The sequence below is a fragment of the Spea bombifrons genome, chromosome 9 (assembly GCF_027358695.1).
Source record: "Spea bombifrons isolate aSpeBom1 chromosome 9, aSpeBom1.2.pri, whole genome shotgun sequence".
Taxonomy (NCBI): Eukaryota; Metazoa; Chordata; class Amphibia; order Anura; family Pelobatidae; genus Spea; species Spea bombifrons.
In genome coordinates, this window is record NC_071095.1 from 22,154,718 (window position 1) to 22,178,284 (window position 23,567).

At 52.0% G+C, this 23,567-nt stretch overlaps 1 protein-coding gene across 2 annotated transcripts in view; it reads left to right on the forward strand.

Annotated features, from left to right (window-relative positions):
• Nucleotides 1-23,567, forward strand: part of ARHGEF2 (Rho/Rac guanine nucleotide exchange factor 2) — a 42,906-nt gene that overhangs the window by 1,001 nt on the left and 18,338 nt on the right. The window contains exons 2-7 of one of the 2 annotated variants that reach the window (XM_053475331.1): nt 13,386-13,505; nt 13,599-13,884; nt 14,441-14,588; nt 15,089-15,200; nt 16,074-16,113; nt 16,602-16,731. In XM_053475331.1, the coding sequence (XP_053331306.1) occupies nt 13,613-13,884; nt 14,441-14,588; nt 15,089-15,200; nt 16,074-16,113; nt 16,602-16,731 (702 nt within the window). In that variant the 5' untranslated portion in view covers nt 13,386-13,505; nt 13,599-13,612. Of the gene's footprint in view, nt 1-13,385; nt 13,506-13,598; nt 13,885-14,440; nt 14,589-15,088; nt 15,201-16,073; nt 16,114-16,601; nt 16,732-23,231; nt 23,453-23,567 lie in introns of those variants that run through there. The other variant, XM_053475332.1, reaches the window with a different exon arrangement.

Genomic DNA, 23,567 nt, shown 5'->3' on the forward strand with positions numbered 1-23,567 from the left:
AGTGGAGTCGGAGTGGGGTCGGAGTGGGATCGGGTGCCCGTTTGGGAGTGGAGTCGGAGTGGGGTCAGAGTGGGGTCGGAGTGGGGTCGGGTGCCCGTTTGGGAGTGGGGTTGGAGTGGGGTCGGGTGCCGTTTGGGAGTGGGGTCGGAGTTGGATCGGAGTGGGGTCGGAGTGGGATCGGGTGCCGTTTGGGAGTGGAGTCGGAGTGGGGTCGGAGTGGTATCGGGTGCCGTTTGGGAGTGGGGTCGGAGTGGGGTTGGAGTGGGGTCGGAGTGGGGTCGGAGTGGGGTCGGAGTGGGATCGGGTACCCGTTTGGGTTGCCTGATTTATTTCCAGTCGTAGTTTTCATTTTGAGTCGTATTGACCCAGAACGGCCGTCCCTGTGGCAACCTCGAGGATAACAAACGATTGAATCTCCCCCAGAACTGGTTTTATGGATGTTTGGTTACAATGTGTCCCTTGCCAGCTCATTCTTTAGCTGCTGGGAGTATGTGCCATGCACGGCAGACTCCTGAGTTCAGCAAACAGAGAGCCGCTCCCGCCGTACGCCGCGCTGGACTCTGACGCCGGGCTTTTAGAGAGCGAAGAACGCCGACTCTTGTCACCTGCTGTTAACCGGCGTGACCTGCTCGGGGGGCAGAGAGATCAGAGGAGGGCGACTAAAACGGGGACTAAGAGATCTCAGTGTGTCCAGCTTGGGGGGAGAGAGGGGAGAGAGAGGGACGTGGGGGACAAGAAAGAGAGACGGGGAGAAGACAGATAGGGGAGAGAGAGACGGGGAGAGAAGAGAGAGAGAGAGGGGATAGGAAAGAGAGAGAGAGAGACGGGGAGAGAAGAGAGAGAGAGGGGATAGGGAAGAGAGAGAGACGGGGGATAGGGGTGAGAGGGGAGAGAGAGACGGGGAGAGAAGGGAGAGTAGAGAGGGAGGGAATAGGGGAGAGAGAGAGACGGGGGAGAGAAGAGAGAGAGGGAATAGGGGAGAGAGAGAGAGACGGGGGAGAGAAGAGAGAGAGGGGATAGGGGAGAGAGAGAGGTGGGATAGTGGAGAGAGAGAGACAGGGGGAGACGACACAGAGAGAAGAGAGAGAGGGGATAGAGGAGAGAGATGGACGTGGGGGGGTGAAAAAGAGAGACAGTGGAGAAGAGAGATTGGGGATAGGGGAGAGAGAGAGAGACGGGGGGGAGAAGAGAGTAAGTGGAAGAGAGACATTAAAATACATAAAGGGATTCAATAAAGGACAGGAGGGGAGTTTATTTCAAACAAAGAGAAAAGTTACAACAAGAGACGGGAATCTAACACTAGAGGGTCAGAGGCTGAGATGGAACAGAAGGAAGTTTTACTTTACTGAGAGGGGGTTAGATAAGTGGAACAGCCTCCCAGCAGAGGTGGTCGAGGGTAATAAAATGAGAGGATTAAACACGCATGGGATAGGCATACGGGTCCTGAATGAAAGACGAGACCAACGACCGATTAAGGTTTTTACAGCAGGAGAAACGTGCGACTAGACGGGGGCCGAATGGGGCCGATCCGCCAGCAGCTTCTATGTTTCTCTGCACCTGTAAGGAGGCAGACGGAGTTCTGTTCCTGTTATATGAGCCGTTCGCTGCACTCTCCGGCGTTAAGCAAATAAATGTCAGCCGATCAGTTACTTGAACAGCTTCCGCTTCTAAAGCAACAGCCTATCAGCGGCCGCTTCGGTGTCACATGGCAATTAAGCATTCCCTGAAAAATTCGGAACAAGGCAAAATGTTCCTAAATAATGATTTCTTGGAACGGCCGGGACATTTGATCATTCCGTGATCGTTGGGTTTATAGGTGGATAGGGATTGGTTCAGCCCTACTATTACATCACGACATGACCTCATACGCAAATATGGCTTCAGTTCCGAAGGGCATTTCCTTCTGACCGTACTCGTGATGTCTTTGTACAGCGCTGCGGAATCTGTCGGCGCTTTATAAATAAAGTATAATAATCTCTGATACGTCGGGGGGGGGGCAGGCGATGCCCACGTGTAGGGCGCGGGGGCAGCGGCTGCGATGAGCAGAGCCGACGGACGGGCGACGCATGCTGGGCTTTAACTCCTCGCATGCGCCGATTACAGATTGTGGAAAAGCTGTTCTAATCCACATTCTTAAACCAGAGCCGTGCCAGAACGTCCTCCGCGGCTGATTCATGCCGATTTCCTACACACACATCCCCAGCCCCGAGTTAACCCTTTGGGCCGGTTGTTCCCCCCCTCTGGAGCTCCAGGGGTTAAGCCGGCGGGGGGTAAAGGCCTTTCGGTGCCGTTAATCCTCTTTCGGCCCCCGGCTTGACCCTCGGAAGCCTGCGCTGTGAGAGTCACTCGTCTCTAGTGTTTGCTGGAAGGGCGCGTGTGTGGCGTTCCTCTTCACTGATAAGGCGGGTGCCGCTTGCTCGCGGGGCGAGTGGACGGCTGAGACTGCTGAGAGCTTTTTGGTCTGGGTAAACCCTCTTTAGATGAGATAAGGAGTCAGCGCGTCGCGTGAGAAGAACGCTTGGCGGCCATGCTGACGGCTGGAGAGGACATTGTGGGATACACAACCTGCTCCGGCGGAGGTCTGCCGAGCCGTCCAGGCTGAGCGTCATGAGAAGTGTAGTCCCGCACCTTTAGGGGACTGATAGCTCACTTCGTTGTCCGCCAATGGAATTATGCAATCTCTCCGCTGGTGTACAGTCACGATAAAAAGATTACTTCATATTTTAAGATTTTATAACCCTGGCTTCCCCTTATTTCACTGAGATGGTGGTAGATAAGGGAACAGCCTCCCAGCAGAAGTGGTAGAGGGTAATACAGTGAGGGGATTAAACATGGGATAGACATAGGGCTCCTGAATCTAAAACGAGACCAACGACTGATTACGGTTTGAGTCTTTACAGCAGGGGAAACGGGCGACTAGACCGGGGCCGGATGGGGCCGATCTCCCGGCAGGTTCTAGGCTTCTATAATAAACCAATCAAATGGATACAGAGCGTTTAACTACAGCCTCCTAACCGGTGCCGGACTCAGGAACAAGAAGCTGCTCTCTTTCCGTTATGAGCGGCAGGCAGAATATAAATTATCAAAAATATGTCAAAAAATGAATGAAGAATGAACGAGGTGTCATTTAGGTGACATCGCCTGGTTAATGCTCAGCGTTTAGGTGACGGTTCCCTTTAATCTCGCGCTCTGCCTTGGGCTTTGATGATGTCATGCGATGGCGAACAATGCCGGCACGAAGACGTCTTCCCGCAGAAGCTTTGTTTTGAAAGTTTCGTTCCTGCGCCAACCTCACGAGGCATCCGCCAGGTATCTGACGGGGAGGATGACGGCACAAAGGTCTGGCGGTCAGAGTGTGGAATGCGGAACTACCCCTCGGCGGGTACAATTACCAACGCTTTGAGAGCCAGATAAGCCAGGAGCGCAGGTCTCGGGAGTGTAATAGGACGCTACGGTGGGCTGGAGGTCTCAGGAGTGTGATGGGACGGTGCGGTGGGCTGGAGGTCCCAGGAGTGTAATAGGACGGTGCGGTGGGCTGGAGGTCTCAGGAGTGTGATGGGACGGTGCGGTGGGCTGGAGGTCCAAGGAGTGTAATAGGACGGTGCGGTGGGCTGGAGGTCTCAGGGGTGTAATAGGACGGTACGGTGGGCTGCAGGTCTCAGGAGTGTAATAGGTCGGTACGGTGGGCTGGTGGTCCCAGGAGTGTGATGGCACAGTATGGTGGGTTGCCGGTCCCAGGAGTGTAATAGGTCGGTACGGTGGGCTGGAGGTCCCAGGAGTGTGATGGGACGGTGCGGTGGGCTGCAGGTCTCAGGAGTGTAATAGGTCGGTACGGTGGGCTGGAGGTCCCAGGAGTGTAATAGGACGGTACGGTGGGCTGGTGGTCTCAGGAGTGTAATAGGTCGGTACGGTGGGCTGCCGGTCCCAGGAGTGTAATAGGACGGTGCGGTGGGCTGCAGGTCTCAGGAGTGTAATAGGTCGGTACGGTGGGCTGGTGGTCCCATGTCCAAGCTGTGCCGAGGAGGCGATTCCTTCTGCGTACGGTCGCAGGGGTCGCAGACCGTCTAACTTGTAAAGTAAACAAGTGTTTGCCGTGGGACAGACACGGAACGCTAAACCCTGCGGTGAATATCCCTCTCCCCTTCCCATAAAGATCACTGAGAGCCCAATTTACGATCCAGCCTGGGGGAGTCATGGGGTAATTATTCCGGGTGAGGCAGGATCAAAGGTTTGCTGGAGCAGCTCTGAGCTGTGTACAGCCGGCAGTGTACATTACGGGGTATATTATGGGGCAGTAATAATTACCGTATAACACGTGTGGGTTTATTAGAATTCCCAAAGGCATTAGCAATATGGAAATACTGGGCCAAGGAGCTTGCATTTGGCTGTGCTGTGAAGGAGACTGTCTTGAAGAGCTTTAATGATGGTAATATAATAAGAGATCCTGGGTCAAAGAGCTTACAGTCTATATGATACAATTGGATACTCAAGAAGCTTACAGTACAGTCCAGAGCTTACAGTCTAGCGGTATAATGGCAGACCCTGTCCCAAGGAGCTTACAGTCTAGCGGTATAATGGCAGACCCTGTCCCAAGGAGCTTACAGTCTAGCGGTATAATGGCAGACCCTGTCCCAAGGAGCTTACAGTCTAGCGGTATAATGGGAGACCCTGTCCCAAGGAGCTTACAGTCTAGCGGTATAATGGGAGACCCTGTCCCAAGGAGCTTACAGTCTAGCGGTATAATGGCAGACCCTGTCCCAAGGAGGTTACAGTCTAGCGGTATAATGGCAGGCTCTGTCCCAAGAGCTCACAATCTAACATCATTGGAAAGTGTTGCTGATCTGACAGTCTAGTCCCATTTAGAGCACCCCACATATATTACTGCAATATAGCCACAGAAACTGCAATAAAATGAAACAAATGCTACAGTCCAGTGTAACGGGGAGTATCGTTCACCCGCCTGATTCAACCAATTGGGGGATATTTAATGGCTTCCTCTGTATTGAGAGGAAATATTTTGCTTTATGACGGTTATTTACAGACAGGTAAACATCCATTTCCTTTACTGTGACGACGACATTTCTGACCAAAACCTTAGAAATGCCCCAGGCTCAGAAGGAGTTGTGTTGGGGGTTCCCCAGACCGTGTGATGCCCTCCTAGCGTTAATTGATGATACCGACCCAACTTTTAATGGAAACAGATACTCTATAGGTCTCGGTTTGGGGTGCCTTTCAACCCTGAGGGGTATATTTGAGGTCCCCGGAGCTCTAAAGCATACTTAGGTTCAAGGTGACCATGCCAGGCACGTAGATCGCCCTCGTGGCTCATCGTCTGGAATCGACGGACTTCAGCCATAAATATAACTGTCCTGGAGGACCCCCAGCCGTGTGAGGTTTAGTGGTCGTCTTATTCTATTAAAGGGGAGATCCATGAAACCTCAATGATTGATTCACCCTGCGGAGTCTAGGCTTGGAGGACATGCTTCCCGGCACAGGAGATACACGGAAGTCACGTGTTTCCATGGAATCCCGGAGCTTGTGATTGGAACATTCCCACGCGTCTCTACATTAGCTCATTCCCCCGGTCCCAGCCCGGCTCTACAATACACATTATTTCCTGTTGGCCAACGCCATATCCAAGGTCGGCCACACGCCGTGACCCTCGGCTTCCTATCTGTCAGGTTTTCCTACTGGAAACACCAGGATCATACAGCAGATAACCAGTTGTTTGCCTTGGACAAACATTTCCCCTGTCTGTCGTTTAGAAACCGGTGAAGACATGCGCAGCCGGCACCCTCTGCTCCGCTGTCGTAGCTGGGAGTCCGGGACAGGCTCGGCTCCAGTAACTACATCGCTGGAAATCTTTTCAGGCGTTTAAGTCATTAGGTAGATCATGTTGGGGGAGGAAGGTTGGTTGGCTTCACCTTAAAGAAGGATCGGAACCCGTGGGAGTTTGGACACTAAATGGCGGGAGCCCAGTATGCTGAATGCGTGTGCGCAGGGAAAGTAATGGGTTAAAACTCCATGGCTCTTACAGATGTGTGTTCATGGAGGGTTAACGGTTCTTGTTCTGTTCTTCCCTGTGAACATGGCTGCCCTCAGGGTTTCCGAAGGTCCTTTGTTTTTGGGAAGGAGAAAGTAGGGTGCAAGGATGGGACATCATCATCATCATCTTTAGACGTGGAGAGACAGCGAGCGTCAGGACTGTGGGGCCCTTTAGATGGGGGACCTAGAACAGGAGCTTCATTCCCTCACTGGATAAGCCTCTGCTGGGAGGCTCTTCCACTTATCCACCACCCTCTCAGTAAAGTAAACTTCCTTCCATTCCAGCTCAGCCTCTGACCCTCTAGTGTTAGATTCCGGTCTCTTGTTGTAACTCCCCTCCTGTCCTTTATTACGTCCCTTTATGTATGTAAATACCCCCCCCTCTCTCCAGGGAGGGGGCTAGGGGGGAAACCGGAGCAGATAAGCAATCAGGTGGGGTGTGTGTTACTATGGCAACCAATTTAAAGAGTACACAACAACGAAACAACAGACCCGCAGCTCACACCAAGTGGGCATGACTTCCCGGGGACGTTTGGGATGAGGTAATACAGAGAGAACGTGCAGATAACGTACTTTTATATGTGGAAATTGGTGTGTGTGTGTGTGTGGGAGGGGGTGCCAAACCTAATGCTGCTCATAGCCCCCCACATAAAAATCTGGGGGCTATTTGTCCTTCTCGCCTCCGCTTTCCCCGCGCAGGTATAAAACCCCATAAAGTAAGGGGATTGAGGGCGAGCTCCGGAATCAGGATGTTTATTAAGCTTCCATGTGATAAGTGAGATCGGGTCGGGTTGTCCTCCTTCCGGGAGAAGATACCATGGATGAGACGAGTCTTGTTTAATCTCCTGATAAGACGGTATTTGGGAGCCGGGGTTTTATGATCTTATCTCCAACGCACTTCCCTTTCAATGTCTTCCCGCGGAGGTCGGATTTGTCGAGTATCCCGTCTTCTTCCCTGAAATGTCAGCTGATGGCAGGGCCACCGCTCTTGGCCACTGAGGGCCACAATAAAGCGTGACGAGCATAAGGATCATATCGGCTCTTGAAGACGGAGGTTGGGCAGCCCTAGTTGGACTCTCCCTCTTGTTTAAACATTGATCATCGCTAGCCACTAATTCATGAATCCACTACCCTAAAGCAGAAGGTCTCATTTTTGGTGGATCCCAATTACGGCTTCTCTCCTCGTTAAATGCTTCCTTTTACTCGAACTGAAAACCCAGGCTCCCCCATCATGGCACAGATCTGTAGTCTGTTTAAAGGGTGCATGCCCTCCCAAGTTTAGCAGACCCAGTCCCTTCTCGGGTGAAAGGACACTTTCTCAGGAGGCATCATCAGCTGGCGTGTTACTACCTGGAACAGAAGTTGGGCCGTTCCAGGGTTAATCATTTGCAGGATCTCGGCTCATTTTGAAGGTTCCCAGGCATGGCGTTAGGGTTCAGGTCACGGAAACAATGTTTCCTCCCACGTAAGGTGAGATTCTAGCGTGATAGTCTCTAGATACTAAATAACTCCTTCACATCCTCAGCAGCAGCTCGGGGCTCCCCGCCGGAGTATCGAATAACAGCTCGAAGTCGTTCTTAGTCTTAGTGACTCAAGGAAGGTCTTTATGAATGACGAATGTGCACATGGTTAGATGTAGCTCCTGTAATTAAGAGAGCTTCATTAAAAGCTTGACGTCGGAATGTTTTTCCCGATCAGGGGCCAGAAGGGACTTTGGTCCTCAGAGAAATTTGGTGCCCCCACCCACCCATAGAGTTTGAAAGCTTTTTTCGGGTTGGATTGAGCCCTTTTGGGGGAACAGGAGCTCTAGGGGTTAGTTCATAGATCTCGATGTGTCCTGGAGACCCATGTCCACCGGAGAACTTTGTGTTACGAATTAGAATGCCACGTCGATGAAGTTCCATAGAGAAGATATGAAAGATCCAGAGAGGTGGCACATAAGTTTCGGCCATAATTGTGGTCGCGGGCGCACGTGGGTCACGCTGGGCGGCTGAGCGTGGCTTTCTGTAGGCCTCCCTGCTGAAGGAGGCCAGTGTTTACAGTATCTGGAAGTTTGGCCAAATCCATGACGTTAATCTCCGGCCTCACCCAAGGTCCATATTAGCTCAGTCACACTCGCTGGGCCTCTAACAAGCTCTGAGCCACGCAATCAGCCCTTACTACGCCCAGCGGCTGGGTGACGGGTCACGGTGTTGTCACCTGCTTTCTGCCTCCAGTGGCAACAGACTCCGCAGAGTCCTTCCGAGGACGGTCGTTAACAGCCCCACTTGGTAGAAACACAGCTGCTGCTAAGGACGGGATCTGCTGACGCTGCGTGGATCACGAGTCGGATTCTGTTCCTTATTAATGTCCCTTGAAGTCTCACGTAACAGCCCCCCCCCCCCCGGGTCTGGTTTGAGATCATTGAGCTGAGACAAACGTCATTAAGTCAAAGTGGCTTTTTTTGTTTGTTTTTTATGTGCGCGGTCACAAAGCGTTAAATTAAAGAAATAATGCTAAAGAACTAATGGGGTTTATTTAGAGACACGTAAGGGGTAAAAGAAAACTGCAGGGTGTGGGGGGGTCTCATCCGGCCCCCGGACAGCCCACTGGACAGCAGTGATCTGTGTAACGGATCTTCTTTCTTTTCTAGGATATTTTCACTTAAAATATGTGTTTTATCCCTTACGAAAAAATTACTGCAGTTTTTCTGAAGTAATACTGCCGTTTTTTGGACATTTTTTTTGCAGTTTTACTGCAGTTATTTTTGTACGGAAGTACAAATGCAATAAAGCTGCAGTACATTGAAGTACAATGCAGTAAATGTGCAGTAAAAGTGCAGCATTGCATGTAATTTTTTTGTAAGGGATATTGTTCCACAGGAACACGGAATAAAAACACACACATCACTCTAAGACACCTCACGCTGTGTAAGTCACATGCATACCTCCTAGGTGTCCCTGATTAGTCTGGCCAGTCCCTCTCTCCTCCCCCTGATGCCCCTCTTTTCTCGGAGCTCGGAATCTTTGCTGGGTATCTCAGGGGTCGACAGCCCTAAAAGCCCCGATAATGTGTATAGAAACAGCAGGAAACAGCTATATATATATATATATATATATATATATATATATATATATATATATATATATATATATATATAACCCATTATTCCCCGATGCCCCACTCGGTTGCACCAATAGAGCGCTTTGTTTGCCGTTTCCATAAACGAGGCTCCGAGGCGGAACTCTACAGCCGTTACAGAAACAATCCCAGGAAGCCCTGGCCAGTAAAAAGCAGCTCACTCCGTCTCATCGGCTCATAAACCGGGTGACTGAGCGCTCTGCCGTTCCTCATGGGTCATGAGGAACTGCTGCAGTGTCATTGAAAAAGTAGTGGAGTGATGGAAAGGACTGCCAGCGCAGATGGAGAGCACTTGGCTTTGTGGATGAAGTGCACTTGACGCGCCCCCTGCAGTGAGGGGTGGTGGGGGGGGGCGATTTAAGGCTTTAAGGGGCACCTCAGGGCTTCGTGGTACACGAATGGTCCCTTTGTAGCTCTAGCAGGTTGAAGGCTAAAAGTGGAGTTATTACCATAGCAACCACTGCAATCACCCAATCAGCAGGATTTTTTTCACTATGGCTGTCAGATCACATTTCAAGCTGTTTATAAATATTCACTGCTGTGTTTTCAAACAAAGTGAGGTTATTTATTTATTATATTTATATAATAGGAAACCCAGAACGGTCTCGTCTTAGATTCAGGAGCCGGATGCCTAATACATGCATGTTTAGTACCCTCACTGTATTACCCTCTACCACTTCTGCTGGGAGGCTGCTTCATTTATCCACCACCCTTTCAGGTATACGGATTTTAGGCGGTTAACCGGAGGCAGGGCGAGTTTCTCTTTATCTGCTGTCGAGGGCCATGTTTTCCAGGTAGGGTGCCTTTAACTCCTCCCTGTCCTTTTAATTTGGAAGGGATGAGGTAATGGGCTGTGGCCATGCCTGCCATGGATTGGTGGAGCTCACCCGTTTCCTTGTGCTGGCAGCTAATCGGGTGTGAGAGTGCTTACTGAGGGTGTGGCCTGACAGGTGCATTGTCCCAGGTGTACACTTTGGGGCGGAATCCCATAGAAGCAGCATGACGACCCTTTTCCACGTAGGGTGACAGTAAGTACAGCGCAGGAGACTTACCTGCCCCAAGTGCATGCTGGGAGGGGGCATTTACATTTTCGGCACACCTGTTACCCCAGGATGCATGTAGCTTGCATGTAACACGCATGTTTCACTGAAGCAGGTTGTGTTTATGTAGGGGGGGCGCAGATTATAACTGCAGATGGCAAGTGCCTTCTATGCTCTGTCCCTTGTACTCTGGTATGTAACTCCGATTATTCGTCATGGGTTTGCTATGTGCGGTAGCGGTCTCACCTGTTTAACACGTATGTGGGGCTGACGTGGCACGGGCACGTGCTGGAAATAGGGTCGTCCTCCGCTGGGGAAATGGTCACATATAGAGTCTATAGGTGTATGCAAATAAAGATGGACTGCGCCGGGCACCGCAGAGTTAATGTCATTCTGCACATACCTTTAAACCGTCAGCAGACAGGAGTGTTTTGGTGTGAGGAGGGACTGACCACACTAAACAGGGACATTTGGGAGGTATAGATTTTCCTTACCGAGTTTCCAGTTAAAGTGGAAGTCTGGATATAGCGCTTCTAATGGGAGTAGCCCCCCCCCCGCCTTTAAATCCGTGGTACGGACCCCCTTATAATATTTATCTGTATACCAAAGCTGGTTAGCCAACCGCCTGCAGAGCTTAAACTCACGGGAGCTGCAGTGCGAGTCACAGGAAAATTACAGACTTACAGTGCGGCCCCCAAACTGCTTCTGCACACACACACACACACGTATACACACTAACACACTGCCACGTACACACACTAACACACTGTGACATACTTACGCACGGTGACATACTTACACACTGCGACATACACACACGCTAACACACTGTGACATACTTACACACTGTGACATACACACACGCTAACACACTGTGACATACTTACACACTGTGACATACACACACGCTAACACACTGTGACATACACACACGCTAACACACTGTGACATACTTACACACTGTGACATACACACACGCTAACACACTGTGACATACCTACACACTGTGACATACACACACGCTAACACACTGACATACACTTGCTTACACACTGTGACATACTTACACACACTAACACACTGACATACTTACACACACACACTAACATACTTACACACACACACACACACACTAACATACTTACACACACACACTTACTCTCTCACACACACACTCTAACATACTTACTGTCTCTCTCACACACACACACTAACATAATTACACACACTAAATTTTACTTTTCTCTCACACGCTAACATACTTTCTCTTTTACACACACACACCCACACACACACTAACATACTTACACACTAGCATACTCTCTCTCACACACACATATACACACACTCTAACATACTCACACACATACATATACCAACATGCTAACATACTTGTACACACACATGCTCACATGCTAACATAGTAACATACTTGCACACACACATACTCAGACTCACACTTACATACTCACACGAACATACTTACAGAGAGACATACACTCACACACCTCCTACTGCTCTTCTGCTCACCCGTGGTCCTCACTGCTGCCTGCCTCTAAGCGCAGGGAAATGACGTCATGCTCCTGCTCAGTGTGCGGGGACAGAGGCAGCGCCGATCTCCGGCCCAGCGGATTGCTCAGCCCAGGTGAGGTTTGGGGAGCTGCCCTGGGGATCCCCTCACAGGAGCTGATAACAGACATTACAGCTTGCAAAGGGAGGGGTGCAGGAAAGGGAATTTAAAAAAATCGGGGGGACTCCCATGTGTTTCAGAATAGAGGGGGGTGACTCCCATGTGCTTCAGAATAGAGGGGGGTGACTCCCATGTGTTTCAGAATAGAGGGGGGGTGACTCCCATGTGTTTCAGAATAGGGGGGGCTCCCATGTGTTTCAGAATAGAGGGGGGTGACTCCCATGTGTTTCAGAATAGAGGGGGGTGACTCCCATGTGTTTCAGAATAGAGGGGGGGTGACTCCCATGTGTTTCAGAATAAGGGGGGACTCCCATGTGTTTCAGAATAAGGGGGGGACTCCCATGTGTTTCAGAATAGAGGGGGGTGACTCCCATGTGTTTCAGAATAGAGGGAGGGGTGACTCCCATGTGTTTCAGAATAGGGGGGGACTCCCATGTGTTTCAGAATAGAGGGGGGGGTGAGTCCCATGTGTTTCAGAATAAGGGGGGGTGAGTCCCATGTGTTTCAGAATAAGGGGGGGGTGACTCCCATGTGTTTCAGAATAGAGGGGGGGTGACTCCCATGTGTTTCAGAATAAGGGGGGGGGGTGACTCCCATGTGTTTCAGAATAGAGGGGGGGGTGACTCCCATGTGTTTCAGAATAGAGGGGGGGTGACTCCCATGTGTTTCAGAATAGAGGGGGGGGTGACTCCCATGTGTTTCAGAACAGAGGGGGGGTGATTCCCATGTGTTTCAGAATAGAGGGGGGGTGACTCCCATGTGTTTCAGGTTAAGGGGGGTTAGAAACAATCCTAATTTATTTTGCACTAGGCCCGCTGTCCTCCCATCATGTTAACCTCAACAGGAGGGTAGTAGATGGGTTGCGCAGCCTTCCAACAGACTATCATGTATCTATCAGGGTCTGAAGCTTTGGCACTGGTGGGCTAGTCAGTGCCTGGCGCTTCCCGCTCTCACAGGGGCACAAGGATATGGGAGAGGGACTGATCAACATAAACAGGGTTACTTGGCAGCTATATACCCTTGCTACTTGTGATGGGCCCTGCAATCATAGTAAAAATACTGAAATCCATGGTATAGATAACATGGGGGGGGGTAGGGGGGTTCGGCTTTGTTAATTATTATAGGAGTTGTTACGGCGGCCGCTGGACTTTGGCTTATAATATCTCTTTAAATATGTATATGTGTGACGCGGTCACGCAGCTCGTAATCGGTCACCAGTCCCTGCTTTGTGTCACATGACAATTCTGCATTCCCGGAATAACCTTAATTTCTGAGCTGACCCTGGGAAGGAAAATGAGTGGGGAAAGATGTATTACCCCGCGGAAACGATCGGCGCCGTGCTTTGGAGGTGTAACTAGAGGTAGATAACAGGAGGGCGCTCCCATTGTCCCAAAAGCATAAAAATCCCAAACTTCCTGGTAAGCGGCCAGAAATGCGTACAGCCCTGTGCGCACTGCCAGCTGTGTGACCGCACGGATCTTTTCTTGCAGGGCAATGAGCGCCAGGCAGATGGTTCCCCCGTCTGGGTGGGTTACGTATCCCCGGATCCCCCCTATGTCCGTGCGTGAAGCAGAATGCATGCTGTAATCCTCCTGTATCGGAGGGGGTAGGTGAGTGTCCCCCAGGGGCCGGATCCGGAGATCAGAACGACCCCCAAACCCCCGTCGGCCTCTAGTATAACCTTTTCTCCTCCTCGTTCGCAGCAGACGGGCTGAAAATGAATAATACGGAAGTGTTCGTGCCGGACGGCGATGCGGCGGTGGTCTTTTCCGCGCGGGGCCAGAAGCAGCGCTGTCTGTCGGCCGTCGAGCCGCACTTACCCGGCGAGGTGGATTTGCAGGATGAGGCGCTGGACAGGTTTTTAGGGGTGCCCCTGCGGAGACCCCACCAGCTCAGATCCTCCGTCCATGAGAGGGACTCGTTCCGCAGACACAGCTGGGAGCCGGGCAAGCGGCTACAGGAAGCCGACGCGGACTACGACCAGCTCAGGTGCGTTATACAGGTCCGGGCATTGGATGACCCAAGGGGCATTTACCTGCCGACCAGGTCCCTGCTTCGGAGGGGTATAAATAAGAGCAGGTAGAGGGCAGACCCCCGTGACGTGTTCTGCGCATGCTGTCTGCTGTCACCGTCTTTACTTCTGCAAACGGCGGCTTCAGGAAGCAGACGGGATGGATGTGCTGTGTAATCCCCCCCTCTGGGGCAAGTCTGTGTCAGCAACAGACCTACCGGGCTGGTACGTGACCCGCACGCCCGCCCCCTCCACACACACCGCTACTGACATGCAACCCCCCCACCGGTTACCGGGTTAGTGGCCCTTGCAGCCCCTGGTCTGCCCAGGAAGTTGGACAGCTGAGTAAATGGGGGTTCAGCGGGGTAACAAGTCTGTTTAAAGGGCACGGCACGGCTGCAGAGTGGTATTATTAATGGACATGGTGTGACGCCCGGGGTCCGGTGTGGCGCCGGGGGTCCGGTGTGGCCCCGGTTTGTGCACTGGAGGTATCGCTACTTGTATAGAAATCCCCTGTCTGCATCTTTATTGCAGTGTGAGTTTAAAGGGTCTGGATCCAGAAGAAATAGAAGGAAACATGGGGTACCAGAGAGACCCCCGCCGGACCCCCATAATCCGCAGCACAGATGAGATTGAGTCTTTGCTGTCACTGCGGGGAGAGGACATGGAGGTCACGCAAGAGGTGAGGCTTTCTCTGCACTAGTGCTCCGGGTCAGCTTCCTGAGCCCAGGCTGGGAGTCAGATTCACGCATCCACTGCTCATTCAGAGCTAGAGCAGAGTAGCTGCGTGTTTAGTGTCTGACGCGGGGTGGGGAGTCATTAGCGTTTGGAACAGGCCGTCTATTTAAAGAAACCGGTTATGACCGCAGGTACTGGGCCGATGTACCCACAAGCCACACAATGGCCTATTGTTCTGACCCGACTTACACCTGCGGCGGGTACCTGCCAGATACACTGTAACAGAACGTGCCTACTGCACACACCTCGGCCCCAGGAGCTTACAGTCTAGCGGTATAATGGCAGACCCTGTCCCAAGAGCTTACAGTCTAGCGGTATAATGGCAGACCCTGTCCCAAGAGCTTACAGTCTAGCGGTATAATGGATGAATCACTTTGTTGCTATGTCTGAGATGTGGTTACCTGTCCCACCTCCCAGCTTCCTGGTTTCTTTGTCTGTTTTCAGGAACATGCGCGGCGGCTGCAGGCATACCTCTCCTCACAGGCCTACCTCTGCAACCCGCTCTCCAAATCAGTCTCTATGACGGGCATTGATCACACGTACTCCTATCCAGACGGTGAGTCCCGGGGGCCGCAGTGAGCCTGGGAGTGAGGGGTTGGCTACGTGCATTGCTATGGGCTATCCTACAGAGCACCTAGCGTAGTGGAGGGGTATTAGTGCAGCCGTCCTACTAAACATTTTGGTTAAATGTATGACACTTCCACATATTGTCCACCAGGGGGAGCACAAACACCATTTCATTCATTCATTCACTCACTCACGCGGCATTCATTTTCCCCAGCACCGCCGTACATCACTATAAAACACGACCTGCGAATACCCCGGGGTAACATCACTAGGGACCCCCTAAATAACACGTGCTGTGAAAAGAAAGCCCAAGTTCAACCCCACTCTGCTCTTCCGTCTCCGGGTGGCTGTACAGCGCCGTGGAATATGAAGGTGCTATATAAATCTATAAATAATATTATCGGCCTGGTTTTTGGTGTCGAGTGGAGGCCGATTTCCACCCTCAGGCGGTGTTGTTGTGCAGCTCGGAGGGTAATTTGGAAGTTTTTCACAGCGATTTATAAATAGCGCATTAGCCCGAAAGTGTATTTTTAAACCAATGGAACGTTTTCGCTGCCAAGAAACAACCGTTTCCCTGAAATAATACAAGTGGCTGCGCATGCTTACCAGATTTGTCTAGAAACCTAGAACCTTCCCTGGCGTTACCTGCGCTCTCGCCCAGAGGTGGTCTCGAGGGGGCGAGAGGAACAAGTAGCCTTTACGTCCCTTTCAGAAGCTTTACGCTGAATTACCGAGCGGAGAGACTAAGGAGTCCGTGCTGAGCGCTGAGGTCTCTTTGTGTTTCCGCTTAACGTTTATCTGTTAAGAGGAACGTCTCAGGTGGCAACTTCAAGAGCCTAAAATGTTGTTTTTTTTCTCGCAGATGGTACCCTGTACTCACACGGGAGACACCAGGCAAATAGGTAAGAGGTAAAGCTCTTCACACACCTGAGAACATCCCTGGGGGACACGTGTCCCGCTGCGTGAAACACGCAATTACACAACCACGGCAACCTAAGACACGGAGCCTACTCCACGGGATCCCCCGACCGCAGCTCTCCAAACCTCGCCGATTGCGGCCATAAAAGTAGCCGACACGTTTAGGTAGTCTTTGGTTGGTGTTTTTGGAGCCGCACATCTTCAGAAATAACAGGTCGCCTGGCAAAGGTCCACCGGGGTGGGTGGGAAAGCCAACAGGATTATCTGCCGTCTGAACAAATCCCCGCTTTAGTGGTTTATTGGGCTTCCACACTCTCCAGGGCCCTCCGCGCTGGCAGCCGTCCCGGTCATGAGACGGAGATCAGCGTCGCTCCGCTTCACCGGTCTTTTGATCGTCTTGCCCTCGTACAGAAGCCGCCTCCAGACCCGGCTTCTGGTCTCCGATGTTCACCTCGTCTCTTGTCTTCTGTAGGTTAAGCGCCTTGAGCTGCGGAGATATCGATGCCCTGGAGACGGACGAGAAGGAAAACCGGGAAAAAGAAGAGTCTCCGCTGGGGAGGACCTTGAGCTTCATCAGGAAGATGGCTGGTGGCAAGATGAAGGTAGGAAATCATGGATGGTTCCTTGAGGTTCTTGTGGAGGAGACGTCCTCCTGCGTCACCAAGATGGTGGCCCATCAGCTGTGACTTATCAAAATCATTAACCAGTAGGTTGTTGGGCGCTTGTTTTTGGTTAGTCAGTGTATGAGACCGTCTAGAGAGGCGCCAAAGACAGCTGAGTTGTAAGAGGGCCACCCGACATAATCGGTGGACAGCTGTCTATGAAAAACTATTTCTTACATGGACGCAGAGATGTCCCTGGAGATGGCGCCATGGGGTTACGGCCAAGGCTGGTGGGAACTGTTAGCGGCTGATGACGCGTCTCGAGGGCAGAGTACAACTTCCAGAATTATTACAGCAACGTCTCGTCATGTGACAACACAAATATCATTTTTCCAAGGAGCTTACAGTCGGTATATTGGCAGACTCTGTCCCAAGGAGCTTACAGTCTATCGGTATAATGGCAGACCCTGTCCCAAGGAGCTTACGGTCTAGCGGTATAATGGGAGACCCTGTCCCAGGAGCTTACAGTCTAGCGGTATAATGGGAGACCCTGTCCCAAGGAGCTTACGGTCTAGCGGTATAATGGGAGACCCTGTCCCAGGAGCTTACAGTCTATCGGTATAATGGCAGACTCTGTCCCAAGGAGTTTACAGTCTAGCGGTATAATGGCAGACCCTGTGCCAAGGAGCTTACAGTCTAGCTGTATAATGGCAGACCCTGTCCCAAGGAGCTTACAGTCTAGCGGTATAATGACAGACCCTGTCCCAAGGAGCTTACAGTCTAGCGGTATAATGGCAGACCCTGTCCCAAGGAGCTTACAGTCTAGCGGTATAATGGCAGACTCTGTCCCAAGGAGCTTACAGTCTAGCGGTATAATGTGAGACCCTGTCCCAAGGAGCTTACAGTCTAGTGGTATAATGGGAGACCCTGTCCCAAGAGCTTACAGTCTAGTGGTATAATGGTAGACCCTGTCCCAGGAGCTTACAGTCTAGCGGTATAATGGCAGACCCTGTCCCAGGAGCTTACAGTCTAGCGGTATAATGGCAGACCCTGTCCCAGGAGCTTACAGTCTAGCGGTATAATGGCAGACTCTGTCCCAAGGAGCTTACAGTCTAGTGGTATAATGGTAGACCCTGTCCCAGGAGCTTACAGTCTAGCGGTATAATGGCAGACCCTGTCCCAGGAGCTTACAGTCTAGCGGTATACTGGGAGACCCGTTTGTTGTACCTGTTGGCAGGTGGGGCATGTTCCGCATGCGCGGAGAAGATTATTGGTAATAAGAGGCAGTTACCCCAAGTGCCCTGTTGGGTTTGCCGTGTGGCAGCCCCTCTCGCTCGGCTCTTGGCAGGGAGTTGCATCAGCCTGACTTCAGAGATGAGGCATTTCCTGTCTGTCCGTTATTCTCAGGCTGAGATGCTCGTTACTCATACAGCGTGACTTGTTCCCTCAGTGAATCCCAGAGAGAGGTGTGTGTGTGGGGGGGGCTCGGGGAATTTCATCATTGCTGGAATGCCGAGCAGTGCCGGTACTACTCATTTACCTGCAGATTATTAGCAGGCTTACACATTTACCTCCTTTCCCTGCTCTCTTTAACCTCTGCCCCCCTCTCTTCTTTTATACCTAATTTCACCCCCATTCTTCTCTCCCAGCATCCCGCTCTCCTCTGCTCCCCCTTTACCCCAGCATCCCGCTCTCCTCTGCTCCCCCTTTACCCCAGCATCCCGCTCTCCTCTGCTCTCCCTTTACCCCAGCATCCCGCTCTCCTCTGCTCTCCCTTTACCCCAGCATCCCGCTCTCCTCTGCTCCCCCTTTACCCCAGCATCCCGCTCTCCTCTGCTCCCCCTTTACCCAAGCATCCCGCTCTCACCTGCTCTCCCTTTACCCCAGCATCCCGCTCTCCTCTGCTCTCCCTTTACCCCAGCATCCCGCTCTCCTCTGCTCTCCCTTTACTCCAGCATCCCGCTCTCACCTGCTCTCCCTTTACCCCAGCATCCCGCTCTCACCTGCTCTCCCTTTACCCAAGCATCCCGCTCTCACCTGCTCTCCCTTTACCCCAGCATCCCACGTGTTGCAGGCGGTGGGCTGCCTTTTTGCTCACACACACATCATGTTCCCAGATTCTGTTTAAATGCCCTCTGCGGCTGGCGGTTAGCGATATACGGACCACCCGGCAACCTTACTCTCCTTCTCGGCCCAGAAGCTTACAATCTAACAATAACTTAGGTTTGATTGACGTCTCCCCTCATCTCCCTCCCTCTGCTGTTTGATGTGCTTTCCCAGCTTTCTATCTCATGAAAACAGTTGCCGGTTGGCAGGAAGTGAGTCCGGGGGGACGCAGGAAGTGAGTCCGGGGGACGCAGGAAGTGACCGGGTTCCTCCATGCTAGAAACATAGACAGCGAGCTGTGCGCCTGGCGGCTGCCTCCTGACGGAGGACCCGGTTATAAAGCTGTGACGCCCCTTTATCTGCCCCTTACAGGCATGTGTGTCGTCAGCCCGTGTAACGTGTATATATGGCACATATAACCCGTGACGCAGCAGAGTACCGCGTGTACATGAGTATTGTGTGTGCGACGTAGCGATAAGTACAGGCGGAGACGCCAGCCTCTGCAGGGACTTGTGGCGGATGTGATATGAAGCCCCGCGTCAGCTGTGATGGTTTCCCTTTTACGCCGCGCAGCGCTGAGTACATTGCCTCTCCCTCGCTCTCTATATGTATATACATACAGGAAAGCTGTGCATCCCCGTATAGATCAAACCTTTCGTACACCACTCTCCCTCTCGAGTCTCTCGCCTTCTGTAGCCCTCCTCGTTATCATCCTCATCCTCCCCTTCATCCTCCTTTCTCTCTCTATCCTTCCTTCCTTTCTCTCTCTATCCTTCCTTCCTTTCTCACCTGCTTTCCCTCCTCGCCATTTCGTGTCTTCTCTCCTCTCCATGAATTAAAGGTCCTTCCTTTTTTTACTCCTCTCCTCTTTGGTCACTACTGCTCCTTTATTTAGTGTCTGCCCTCCTCTCCCTGCCAATGTTTTATTCTGCCCTCCTCCTCTCCCCTTTCTACCTGTTCCCACACACTCGGTTGCTATGACAGTACAACATGTTAGTCTGGGTTATTTGTGAACATGCGCGTGTGTGTGTGCGGGGGGTGTGTGTATGGGGGGGGTTGTGGGGGGGTTGTATCGGAGTCCATTATCACACACCCTCCCTTCAACACCTGCAATGGCCTCCATTCCAATAGCGCATCATATCTTGGTTTTACCCTTCGCGGCTCCCACCGATGTGATACAGGACGGGATTAAAGCACAGGGCCCTGTGTACCGGTGGGATAAAGGACAGAGCTCGGGCCCCGTGTACCGGTGGGATAAAGGACAGAGCTCGGGGCCCCGTGTACCGGTGGGATAAAGGACAGAGCTCGGGGCCCTGTGTACCGGTGGGATAAAGGACAGAGCTCGGGGCCCCGTGTACCGGTGGGATAAAGGACAGAGCTCGGGCCCCGTGTACCGGTGGGATAAAGGACAGAGCTCGGGCCCCGTGTACCGGTGGGATAAAGGACAGAGCTCGGGGCCCTGTGTACCGGTGGGATAAAGGACAGAGCTCGGGGCCCCGTGTACCGGTGGGATAAAGGACAGAGCTCGGGCCCCGTGTACCGGTGGGATAAAGGACAGAGCTCGGGCCCTGTGTACCGGTGGGATAAAGGACAGAGCTCGGGGCCCTGTGTACCGGTGGGATAAAGGACAGAGCTCGGGGCCCTGTGTACCGGTGGGATAAAGGACAGAGCTCGGGGCCCTGTGTACCGGTGGGATAAAGGACAGAGCTCGGGCCCCGTGTACCGGTGGGATAAAGGACAGAGCTCGGGCCCCGTGTACCGGTGGGATAAAGGACAGAGCTCGGGGCCCCGTGTACCGGCGGGATAAAGGACAGAGCTCGGGGCCCCGTGTACCGGTGGGATAAAGGACAGAGCTCGAGGCCCCGTGTACCGGTGGGATAAAGGACAGAGCTCGGGCCCCGTGTACCGGTGGGATAAAGGACAGAGCTCGGGCCCCGTGTACCGGTGGGATAAAGGACAGAGCTCGGGGCCCCGTGTACCGGAAGGATAAAAGACGGAGCTCGGGGCCCCGAGTACCGGTGGCATAAAGGACAGAGCTCAGGCCCCGTGTACCGGAAGGATAAAAGACAGATAGATTAGGTTTAAGGGATACTTCCACCTAAACCTGTCTGTGTTGAGCCAGACCACAATATCACATCGCACACCAGCCCGGCCGTGACTTTAAATCACACAGTGGCCTTTGCCCAGAGGTGTAGATTGCAAGCTCTTTGGCTTTCTCCAGGGCCCTTGCATGGCTTTTTGTGCCGCTCGCTCAGCTGTCTCAGTCGTGGGCGGTGGAGAAATTGCTCCGTTCCTATAATTAGGCGTTGGAACAGACTGATGATGTCATGGTCTGTGACTCGGGGAAGGAATGTATGGATTAACCCCTCGGTGGTAGAAAACCCTCTCGCTGTATTCATCGACTACACTGCGGGGGGCGCCTGCTCACTGCATGCGAGGACATCCCTGAGCAGCTTAACCTGAACGGGGCATTAATGGGGATTAACAGCCTGGATGTGGATTATAGGAATTGTAGTCATGGCCATCCGATGTTTCTCCATCTGAGTGACATCATCGCCATTAACCTTTCCCTGACCGGTCCCTCTGGGAGCCCAGCTCCATATTTCAGTAGCCTGGACTGGATATCCCAAGTTCCACCATGATTAACCCTTTAATGAAAAGAGGGATCTAACATCTGGTCTCCACACCGGGATGTAATAATGTGAAGGTGTCTTTACACGGCTGGGATTGGGCATCCTGTTCATGTCTGTTATGGTTCTAAACGCCCAAGATGCTCAGCCAGTGGGTTCCCCTCTCCTGTCTCCCTTTTTGCCCCCCGTGGCCCGGGCACATGGCTGGACCGGTCTGTCTCGCCTCTGCAGATTAGACATGGATGGCTGGCGGGAGGCCACGTCAGCAGTCTGAACTGCCGGCCCCTCCAGTGTTTGTGTAAGAACCCCTTCCACACCCTGGCACGGTGTGGCCCACTTACCCCCGCTGCAAGCCACAGAATGTGATGGGGGCAGGTCCCCCGCCCCAAAAAGATTTCTAATAGGCCGTTGGCGAGGAATGCCAGGAAATGGCTTATTTGCCCATTTTTACTTTGTTTCGCCTGTGGCGCAGAGGGGAGGAATAAAACCTTTGCTGGGAATGTTAGCGAGTGTCTCCGGATACATTGTTGCAGAAGATTGTTATTTGTTGACGAGAGGCTTGCAATTATCGGAGATAAATAAACAGAAGTTACCCTAACAGCACAGGCTTCCTCTACGAGCTCCTAACGTTCTAAAGCGTTCTAAATGGCTCTTATACGGGCATCACCGGTCCAGCCCCGGCCCTCTGACATGTTGGTTGGCGGGGTTCGTGTCTGAACAGGAGGATTGGGCACAGGTCAGACCTTCCAAGTGTCCCTGATTTTGGTAAGTCCCTCTTTGGTCCCCAGATGTTCCCCTTTTTTCTAGATACATAATTGGGGCTTTTAGGGCTGCAGAACCCTGCGATCCCCTCATACCCAGCAAACATTCTGACCTCCTAGAAAAAGAGGCATCAGGGGGGAGAGAGACGGGATTAGGGGCGAGATAGGTACCTTGTGTGCCTATCTCACCTGTAATCTTGTGTCTTTCCTCCCCTTCCTCGATGTCGGTTGCCATGGTAATTGCAATGTTTGTGTGATGGAGTCTCACTGATCGCCTCACCTCATAGGCATGAGGTACGGGGAAGCCCGTTTTTTTTTTTTTTAATGAGTATTATTTTTATTATTTTTTTAATGATCAGATGAAATGTTTTGGGGTTTTTTGGGGATTTTTTGTGTGTATTTTGCAGAATTGCATTTATTATAATGAGCGCAGACTCCTCTGAATGGAGGTAATGAGTACCCGGCACAGACCAGCAGCTGGATGCGGAGGTTAAGGGTTGGCATAATTTCCGCTGCGAGCACAATGGCAGCGCTCTCTCTGCCGTACGGGATTCCTCCAGTATAGCTTGGACCCTGCTCCCCGCCGCGCGGATCAAACAAAAAAAATCCAAACGCCAAAATATTTCGTTTTTCCTCCCCGTGAAATCCACTCGGAAAAAGTCTCACGGCTTAACGATTTAATATCTAGAAAATGCATTATTTTCATTCATGACAATTTTTTATTTTTTTTTATAATTTCTGAATTTTATATTTTGGACCCCCTCCCAAATGCACGACATGGTTTTGGATCGTGTGCTCCAGGAGCCAGGGACTCCTGTGTGTTGGCAGGTCCCTTCTTTCTCTGGGGTGGAATAATAGTTTGTCACAGCAGCTGTGGCATGTGCACACAGACTGGTCAGGCCAGGCACCCCACCCCCTCTGCTGGTAGTAGGATGAGAGAGGCAAGCTTTGGGAGGATGGGGGTGGAGGAGGTTTGGTTTTGAATAATATCAGCCTCTCCGAGGCTCTGACTTCCTGTGAATAAGTGTTGCCAGTTCGTGCTTCTCGCTCTGTCTCCCCGAACCCAAACCAGCGAGAGCCCCTGGATCCGCAAACTGAAGGGGGTGCATAGTCGGGGGCCGCACAGTCAGGGGCCACGCACTCGCTGATACCCCGGGGAATATGTCTCGGATTGAGTCCTTTTCAAAAGCTCGGATTGAACGCACAAAGGAGATCGCTCTGAAGGTCAGTCTGGTTTAATTCCTGGGGTTTTTGTTTTATTTTTATTTTAATTCTTGCCCCGCGTCGTTAACCTGCCTCAAGCCGCTTCGGAGAGTCACGTACGGGAAAGGGGCGAACG